The sequence below is a fragment of the Branchiostoma floridae genome, chromosome 5 (assembly GCF_000003815.2).
Source record: "Branchiostoma floridae strain S238N-H82 chromosome 5, Bfl_VNyyK, whole genome shotgun sequence".
Classification (NCBI taxonomy): Eukaryota; Metazoa; Chordata; class Leptocardii; order Amphioxiformes; family Branchiostomatidae; genus Branchiostoma; species Branchiostoma floridae.
This window is the reverse complement of record NC_049983.1, coordinates 12519029-12528740: the sequence shown is the minus strand read 5'-3', so window position 1 is coordinate 12528740 and position 9712 is coordinate 12519029. Positions and strand designations below refer to the sequence as shown.

The 9712-nt window shown below is 43.3% G+C and overlaps 1 protein-coding gene across 1 annotated transcript; it reads left to right on the top strand.

Annotated features, from left to right (window-relative positions):
* Positions 1–2054: 2054 nt before the first annotated feature.
* LOC118415489 lies at positions 2055–9502 on the top strand. Its single transcript, XM_035820148.1, has 9 exons — positions 2055–2320; positions 2670–2913; positions 3428–3502; positions 4430–4611; positions 5170–5477; positions 5974–6098; positions 7072–7241; positions 7703–7875; positions 8356–9502. The coding sequence occupies exons 1-9, from the start codon at positions 2139–2141 to the stop codon at positions 8424–8426; spliced, it is 1530 nt and encodes a 509-aa protein (XP_035676041.1). The 5' UTR covers positions 2055–2138; the 3' UTR covers positions 8427–9502.
* The last annotated feature ends 210 nt before the right edge of the window (positions 9503–9712 follow it).

The following is a 9712-nucleotide window of genomic DNA, read 5'->3' as shown; positions in this document are numbered from 1 at the left end:
CCGTATTGTGTACATAACAAAGATGATACTATTGGTATTTTCTGTAGCCATATATGTATATATCTATATATATAGAGAGAGAGAGAGACAAATTTCTCGAAATTTCAAATCAACTCGAAAGAAAGTACTTCAATTCTCACATTCACAAGCTCTAAAAACTATAGCGTCCACAAGTGCCATCGTGAAAATATCATTGACATTGCATATAGGATCAACAATTGTAGTTCAGTTATGGAGGTTATAAATCTTTAATCAGACCTTACAAGAGGTCAATCATAACATTACATTGTTAAATCCGATGTAATGTGTGTCAGAAAAATGGAGAAGCCAGAAAAAATTCCTTCCTAACATCTGCAGATATAGCAGAACCGCTATAGAAGCAAGACTTCGTGAAATAGCTATTTGACGCCATTAACAGTAGGTGACCTTGGACTTGTACAACCTCATAGTACTGGGTTGATACCTCCGTTTGTGTTCACTGACACAATGTGTGGCAGTTACATTTGTTTCAGTAAAGTTGGACTTACGTCAAGGCGGCAATACAAGGCTCTAATATTACATGTACATATATATAGGTAAGATGTAGTATGTTGACGTATGGTTACATGTATATTGTCCCCATTATCCCTGTACATTTTGTGTGATATGATATACTGAGTATCCCTTATCTTGATCACCCAGATTAGTACTATTGTATCTTAGTCACTTTGTAATAAAATGAATCGATTAACAGCTTTGTATCATGTTTCATTTGCTGTGGTAAAAGTCTGTTACTGGTACTTTGTTCAAGAAGAGTTCCACACAAAGGCAGCATTAAAAACGACATGAAGGGGGCTACAGTTTGAGAGGATGAAGAATGTTTGCTACGGTGATGCCGTGAATGATTTATGATGTGGCTTTGCCGGATTCTTGCTCGCCTTGTTCGGCCCATCCCTCATACTGCATACAACAATCTCCAATATGCAATATCCAATATGCATCATTCCAATTTTCCTAATGTCAGAAAGAGATCAAACAACTATTACTTATTATTAAATAACGCTAGCTATAACAAAAGTATAACAAAGCTGAATCTGTGCTCGTACAACACTGGGCAAGGACGTTTATATATGTTTTATAGTTGAGATGTTACGCCATGGAGATTCGTTTCAGTATCAATTCATCGTCCTTGGAACAGCTTATGTTCCACAGGAGTGGCATTTATAAAATGCTCCCTGGCTACCTGGTAGTGTTGCACCTCAGGGTCCTTTGTATGGATCCGGACTCTGAAGTAATCAAGAACACTATTATGCAGATGCAATTGCCTGGTGTCTCTCATATCCCCTCACCGCGGAGTCCAGGAAGTAAAACAGAGAGGAATTCAAACAGATAACGGTCTGTACATGTACCCGCGGGCTGGAAGGAAATTGAAAGGACAGCAAGAGGTGGTCTGGAGGAAATTGAAGAGAAGGGATGTTGTTTACTCTTTTTCTAAAAGAAAGGGAAGAACAGAAGATGGATACTACGGAAAATACTACGAACTACAACGTATACCCTTGACCCACATAGAAGGGGGGAATTGACCATTCCCTGTTAGTTAGACGCTGCAATCACTGAGCCTGAATTGTTGAAGCCACATCGCCATTAGTCTGAGGGACAGGCTGAATAAACGGGAACTTCGGGGCTCCAAGTGTCTTGCTGAGGGGTTAGTGTGGTGCGAAAGATTTCGGTTGGCCTGATGATCAGATAACTCCGCTCCATTGACTAATGGGCGAGATCGCTGTCACACCGGCATGTGTATATTCACATCGTTTCACGTTTTTTTCGGAGATAAATGTGAACGATATCGCGCAAGCGCGGTTGCACAAAAACTGCACGACTAACTTTTGCCGGTGAAACGCACGCATCTTTAAGCACATCTTCCTCGTACGGACCCGACACCACTTGTCATAGCCAGTGCTTGATTCTATCAAACTTCCATGCGGGATCAATGGACAGCTGTCTCAATATATAAAGCCCTCTTTCTGCTGGAGCTGTCTTTTTTCTGTTTTTGTTATTTTTCATGACACTATCTTTGAATAGGCATGAAGATAGCGGCGCCATCATGAATCATGATATTCATATAATGCAGATTAAAGTCGCTCGGGGATGAGGAAGCGATGCCGCAGACTTTATTAAAGCAGCTTACAATGATATTTAGTCCGATGTGGGCAGTGGTAGTGAAGAGACGAAAGGGTTACTTTCTTACTACACGAAGACGTGCCACCATGCTGTTGTCGCCGTCCTCGGTGCTGATTCTCCTGCTGTTGGCGGGGTGGCCGTGTGAGGGAGAAACCTACAGGTACTGTCTCTGCTCTTTGTTAATTTCGTATCCTACTGCAGCTATAAGGGACGAAATAAGAGTGTGAAAATGAGCAGGGTGGCCACAATTCCTCCTGGGCCTGATTTGGGTCTCAAACGAAGACAAAGAGAACTCCTGCCCACCCTTGCTGTAACAATACTCCTTCCAAAAACTAGTTTTACTACTTTGTACAGTGACTTGTTTGTTCACAAATTTCTTTCCTCGCTTGGTATACGTATTTTTCCAAATGTATTCATATCCGCAAATACAAATTAGTTGATAATGCTCCACTTCAATCATTTCCATCAAAGAGTAGAATGTTGAAATTTCCCTTCCTCACTACATGTAGGTCCGACATCAGTTTTGATGCTAAGTTCCCCTCAGACGGTGACTTGGTAGAGGGAAACAGCAGCTTTGAGTGGCAGATTTCATCTGACGGTAACGTCACATCGGGAAACAGCAGTTTTCCAAAAAACGGCAACTCCACAAGGACCAAGAACGACTGCGAAAAGAGCAACAAGAGTCTCGAGTGGAAGTTTGCCGCAAAAGTCAACATTGGCGAGCCCTCCACCATCATGGAAACCCTCACCCGGGTATGTACAATCTGTTTCCTATTGTATGGGTCATATCTGTATATATAGATGTGATATACCTACGTGAGCCTTTTTAAATGTCTTTTCTACCGCCTTTCTTCTTTTGTTGCGTGTTACTTTTCTTTTCCTCTATCTTTTCATCCGAATAGTCACCTCTATTACTCATGTTAGCCACCATTTTTGCACTGTAATCCTTACAAATGATCGGTATGCACTTTATGTAGCAAGATATTTCTCATCAATACATTTTTTTGTTCCATTCATTTCATTTTACGTAAAAATAAAGCATAGTGCAAGAAAATATACCGCGGCCAAAATTAGCAGTACAGTGTATTTATTTATATCAATAAGGTGTATCATTCTTTATAAACATCTTCAGTGTGAAATAGTTACACGTCTGACGACACCTGCGGCTCATAACTCACCACTATTTTTGTTTTAAACGTATTTGTGAGAAACAGTATCATCTTTCCTTGTTGGCATTCATGTAGCTTGAACACCACCTTTCGAACAGGTGCTGGCGGAGTTATCACTTTTTGAGCAGCATCTCGGTGCTACAAGAGTGCTTCTGGACAGAGTGCGTCATCAGGTGGGTGGCAGGTGCACATTTCCACAAAGGGGACCGACAGGGCAGTTTGGGAAACAAAAAGCACGATATGAAAGACAACAAAAGCACAAAACGGACCAAAATGATTCAACAGTATGCCTTATGCCTTGTGCATATTTATTGGCATAAACTTTAATCGTTTTCCGCGAACAGCCAGGCCGGACCCCGAGGAGCAAAACATGACGTAGGCTTAACGCGATGTTGGATGTTCCATGCGTCAGTGAGGGCTGATACGCTTCATTGAGGCCCCTGTGTCACGGTTTAATTTTTCCCATGTTTTTCGTTACATACTGCCAATTATAATGCTGTATGTTACTTTGAGTCCAACAGTTTGTTCTCCGACTTGTTGTCTCTTCTCTAATTCTCCGCCTTGTTGTCTGTTCTCTGAAGCTATCGAAACAGAGAAAATTTGGGTTGTTCTGGTTGTCGACTTTTTAGCTATCAAAATCTTTTTGCCATTAGACTGCATAGAAACGTCAGTTCTCTGAAGCTGGGTAATTATATTAAAATGCAATTATCGAAACAGAAATTTTGGGGTTTTCTAGTTTTCGAATACAAACCAACTGTACGACTTTTTAGCTATCAAAATTGTTTTGCCATTAAACTACATAGCGTGTATGACGGTTTCAGCGTATGGCGGCAGTAGTAGAAGATACCTTGAATGTTGTACTGGGGTAGTTTGGTGACGTGTACATGACCATGGATGAAGTCGAGTAAATTCTGGTTACATCAACATTGTCGAGCATCGGGAGTATTGTGCGTGACTGCCCGTTGTTAACGTGTTGCCATAGGAACACAGACGACACCACTTCATCGTTAGTATTGGCTGGCCTTTTTTGGTTATGATTAAACATTATAGATAATCATAATCCACAACATGTAAGTAATTCGTACACGCTTGCGTTCTAGACCGCAATCGCCACAGAGGTTCTGGCCCCATATCAGCGTTTGGGCGCCAAGATGTACAAACTCCTGGACACCATCCTCACGTACGAGGAAGCAAAAGCCGCGTGTGAGGCCGAAGGCGCGACCCTCCTGGCAACGAAGGACAAGGCAACCCAAGATGGACTCACCCGGCACCGTGCTCACTGGTAAGCATATTTCGGGAGGGATATCTTGTAGTAGTATCTTGATATCATCATGTTCCTTACATAGAGCGATATCTTGATAATGATATCATCATGTTCCTTACATAGAGCGATATCTTGATAATGATATCATCATGTTCCTTACATTTGCAAGACTCTCAAGTTTACCAACATAAATCAGCGTAAAGCATTGCCTGGCCTTTTCAGAATGACGTCGCTGGTTGAAAGTGTATTGTAAATGTCCAGCCTCAACCAATCGTCGTAAAACTCTGTGTGTGTGTGTGTGTGTGTGTGTGTGTGTGTGTGTGTGTGTCTGAGAGTTACTGTGTACATGTGTTACTGTGCGTTTGTGTATGTTTTCAAATATTTGTGGTCAGTATAACAACAATCTCTCTATGGATTGATATGGTATTTAAGATGCAGGTCGGTCTTGGGAAGGCAAAGATCAATGTCAAGCTTGGGCCTCCCGGGGGCTAGTTTTCTTAAGAACCCAGAGCAGGAGCTACTGAAACTATTAGGAGAAGATCAATACTAATGTTACACCCCATGTTCTATCCACAGGCTGTCCCAATCTACGTGGTTGGGTCTCCGGAAGAATCCGACTGCAGCTGAAGAACAGTGGGTGTGGAGTGACGGTGGGCCGCTAGGGGGATGGACGCAATGGGGCGGTGTAGCCAACTGCCTACCAGACCCAGACTGGCTTGAGTCGATTTCCATCAGCCTCGAAGACGGAGATGAGTGGCTACGACCCCAGATAGAGCCACCCAGGTGCCCCGAGGGACAACTGAATTGCACATATTTGACTGCTGAAGGTTTCTGGTACAAGGCATCGTGTGATTCCAAGGCCAATGGGATTTGTCAGCGACCAGGTGAGATGCGATCTAACCCCAGTGAATAGTTTTATCAGGTTGGCATGTCACTGCGTAGCAAAGTTCATTGTACACCGCTAAGATTACACATGGCCACCGAAACGTCTGCTATGCAAAACCACTTCGTAGTGCACAAAGAAATTCATTATCCAACCCATGGCATGCTATCAAAATATATGATTGTCGATCACATTTGTCAAATAGCGTGGATAGCAACACTTATCGCTCTTGTTGCTTTGGCTAATTATTATGCTCTAATTTGTACACAGTTGGAAGGATAACGACCTAAACGTTGTTATCCTTCAGTCAATCCCTGGGTGCCGATCTGAGTTATCGAACCCATGCTATCAAAATATCTGATCGTCGATCACATTTGTTAAATAGCGTGGATAACAACACTGATCTCTGTTGTTGCTTTGGCTAAATTCCTTTGTTCTGATCTTTGTAAACAATTAGAAGGATGATGACCTAAATGTTGTTTCCCTTCACTCGACAGTCCCTGGGTGTAAGTCTGCCCGTCCACGCGAAGTGTTCCGTGTGGAGAGGAGCTCCGGGATGCCCGTGTACTCAACCTGGCAGAGGGTGGGACTCGACATCTGGGCGGAGTGGAACGTGCAGGAGGTAGGTGGTCTAACATAACGTTTCATCCACAGGACCTTCATTCTCCTACGCAGAGGGACCACAGTCGTGTCCAAAGGCCTTGTGTTTACCTCTGCTATCTTGTGCACTCAGACCAGTTAGGGACCGCCCTACTTATAAATATTAATGAGCTTGCCCTTATATGGGCAGTCAGCCTTTGGGGATCGGGCGTAGGAGGATGGAGCCATGTAATACGTAACATGATTGGCTGATAGCTTCCCAGCGGCCTTTGCGAGACAGCTTGCGACAACAAAAAGGCCAAGAAAAGCCTATTCTCTGATTGGTTGACAGCTGGTTTGTGGCGACAATCATAATAACCACTGATAGGGCATGAGATAGCAGGGCCCCATAGGCTAATGCCGTTGGGGACCGGGCTTTAGGAGGATGCAGGACCTTCTGAGTGAAGTAACATTGCAAGGGAGTTTTGATAAGCTACGTTTAAGTTGCCCATACATCACAACAAGTGGGTCACAAGATCAGAAGATGCATCGGGCCTGGCGCCCATCTCCGATTCTAAGCCCTGGGCCACACATAGGTGCAAGCAATTCAGCAGGGGTTAGTCCACTGGTAGTGTAGTTTGTTTTGCTTCCATACTCTTCCTCTAAGCAGAGAAAGAAGTACGGACCATTTTTTAAAGACTCTTTTAAGACTTTTTATTACTTTAGCTTAATCAATGCCATTATAGTCAGGACATTATCATACTCACTTTACAATAGTAATGTCATCATGCGCCGCCAATGGTTCGATGAAATAAGGGAGTATAGCTGCAGTGATGTTGAACTGAGTCGTGCGAACTGGACTTAACCGCCTTGACGTGTGGTCCGCAAGTCGTCCCACCGAGGAAGTGAGTCCGCCTGCGGCAAATTCAAGTACTGCAGCCAACTGTTAGTTGGGTGTTATTGCCGAAATAGTAACCAATTAACCCCACTATTCATTACATTTTTCAAAACACAAGGTGATTGTGGAACTGTTCAAGGATCACACCAGCGTGCTGAAGTTGGTGTTCGACGGGAAAGGCAGCGATCACATGAGCTGGTTCTCCCCGGACAACGTGCTGTCTGCCCCATGGACAGATCTCATCGAGCCGACGTTCTTCAGCATCCAGGGGGACAAGAGAAATGACAGGTGATATATCAGAAAATTGCCTGGATACCAGGGTTTCTCTGTCGCCTCCGGGCCAAAAGTCTGGGAGAGACAGAGAGAGAGAGTGCATTTAAGATAAAAAGGCTGGTATCCAAGCTATTAGAAAATGATGACATTGGCAGGGACTTTCTGTATGGGTGGGTGGATGTGGGTTCCAAAGAAAATTCGTCTTTGACACATATGGTTGTATAAACTTGTCACAAGCGAGGTGATAGCTCAATCAAATAATAAATCAGCCACTGAATGGATCGGATGGGTGATAACTCATCTGCTCAGTGACCTTTCGAGTTTATAAATTGAGCCAACTTATCACAAGCTCTGTTCACAGATGTTTCATAATTTGGCAAATGAACAAAACTTCTACATCGTCGTTCGGTCAATAAAGTCATTGCTTAACTTACAGGCTGAATTATCTCGCTCTGCTTGTATATTTTTGTGTTCAGGCGTTTCTTCATCAACGAACGATACTACAGCTGTGAGCACGACCAGGGCTGGCTGGCCGTGCTGGAGTCGGAGAAACCTCCATGCGCCTGGGAACGTCCTCATGGCTTCACTAACGACGACCTACCCATCATCCTCTACTCCACAGCCCCGTGGAAGGTCACCTGGGAACAGGGTGAGTTGGACTTTCTTTCAACCATGAGTGAGAGGGTGAGGGGTGCGACCCGGTAAAGAACCTGACCACTACTACTAGTATATCTCCGCGACCCAACCTCTGCTTGGAGAATAGGCTCATCTATGGTTTCCTGTGGGCAGAATAGATGTAGGCTGGAATCCACTCTGTTACACAGACCAGCTGTTCGGCACCTAGGCCAACACACCCATTGCCTTAGGCCTGCAGGGATCAATCATTTCAAGTAGACAAAAAACACGCAGACAGCTTGTTTAATTGGTCAGGCGGTTAAAGAAGCTTACAGTGCCAGGGGAAGACTGGTCCCCAGGGCAAAGTAGAAAAGTCTTCAGCCTTGGAAGAGTGTGGAATATTGCGTAAAACAGGACAGAAAAGTGATGTGCAAAGTGACGTGATGTTCGTACACATTAGAGGTACATGTAAGGCTGTGGTAGTCAACATCTATGGTGAAATGTCATCGTTTAGTTTCAGGTATAAACTACGTCGGCGTGGCGGACTTCATGACGGTGTCCATTGTTGAGTGCCAGAACCTGTGAGGAGCGCATGGCGTGTTCTGTAGGCGGCTCCTTCGACTGGAGAGCGAAGATAAACAGCGATTTGTAGTATTACTTGTAGTACCACATGCTCTTCAAGCAGTGTTTCCGCTGCCGCTGTTTTATGACGTGTTTTATGCGTTGTTATCGGGCTTTTTATTTTGTGCTCCTCAGAATACAGCACAAAATAGAAAGTCCTATAGCAACGCCTAAAACGCGTAAAAGCAGTCGGAGCCGAACCTTTGCTTGGAGAGAAGTATTATAAAGGTAGATTAGAAGTGGTTAACCTGTGTATACCTAAGGTGGTTTCAGAATATCGAATCGTAAACAAGTTAACCTTTTCAATTGTGTAGGGTTACCTGACTAAGTTCCCCCATACTGTGAAAAAAAACTAACAGAGATATGTGACAAGTCTGCATTGCAATTGTGCAATTTTGGCCAAGTTGAAATCCGCAGTTCAGGGCTGGCTTGATACCTCTGTCTCTAAGATAATGGGGACGTCATTACATGAGAAATGTGTATCGTAATTAATGCTTTTATTGTAACGTGTTTTATGCAAGTAATAGGTGATCACTGTTATGTTAAAATATTTGATTACATTGGTAGTTGCCCTAGTAGCTGCTGTGTTTTTAACAATGCCATTTCCGTAGTACATTACTGTTGCATTATTAGTTTGATGATGACCAACGCTCAAGTACCGATACACACATTTATTGCACATTGGAATGGACAGAAAACAAAACTTCAATGGTCTCAAACAAATTCTTCACTCGCCACGGTTGTACTGGGATGATCACTGTGCTATCTCCTGTATCAAACCTGCCAAGTCTGGAATGGAGGTAGAAGTTGTTGTAACTACGACAAGGGGACTGTAACACATGTATCTTCCCATTGCTGAGTAGACTTTGGTTGGTACAATTCTCTCCGTCACTAAATGCCCAGTTACCATGGTTACAAACGTTCCTGAGGAAAATCTAATTTTTACAGTGTTTACCACATTTCATGACGTGTCAGCACAGACTTCCGTACAGATCTATTTCAAAACATGTACATTTTTCTGAAAAAGAATGAAAGATGGGAGGATTCAAATGTGTTGCTGATACAATTTGTTTAAGTTGTCCATTTAAAGATGTTGCAGCAAGACATCAATTACTTACCTAAACAATAAGCACTATATAAACAATTAATAAATGCTGTAACGAACACTACATAAACTAGAAAGGCCGACATTTGCTTGAGAGCAAATACAGCATATTTCAGCCATCTCCCTCCTCATGTAACAATAGACT

Bases quoted from the DNA above. Each gene is read 5' to 3' on its own strand.
- LOC118415489 (XM_035820148.1), top strand. From the start codon at position 2,139: ATGCCGCAGACTTTATTAAAGCAGCTTACAATGATATTTAGTCCGATG. The intron at 3,503-4,429 runs GTGGGTGGCAGG...CTTGCGTTCTAG, and splicing joins TGGACAGAGTGCGTCATCAG to ACCGCAATCGCCACAGAGGT. The intron at 4,612-5,169 runs GTAAGCATATTT...TTCTATCCACAG, and splicing joins ACCCGGCACCGTGCTCACTG to GCTGTCCCAATCTACGTGGT.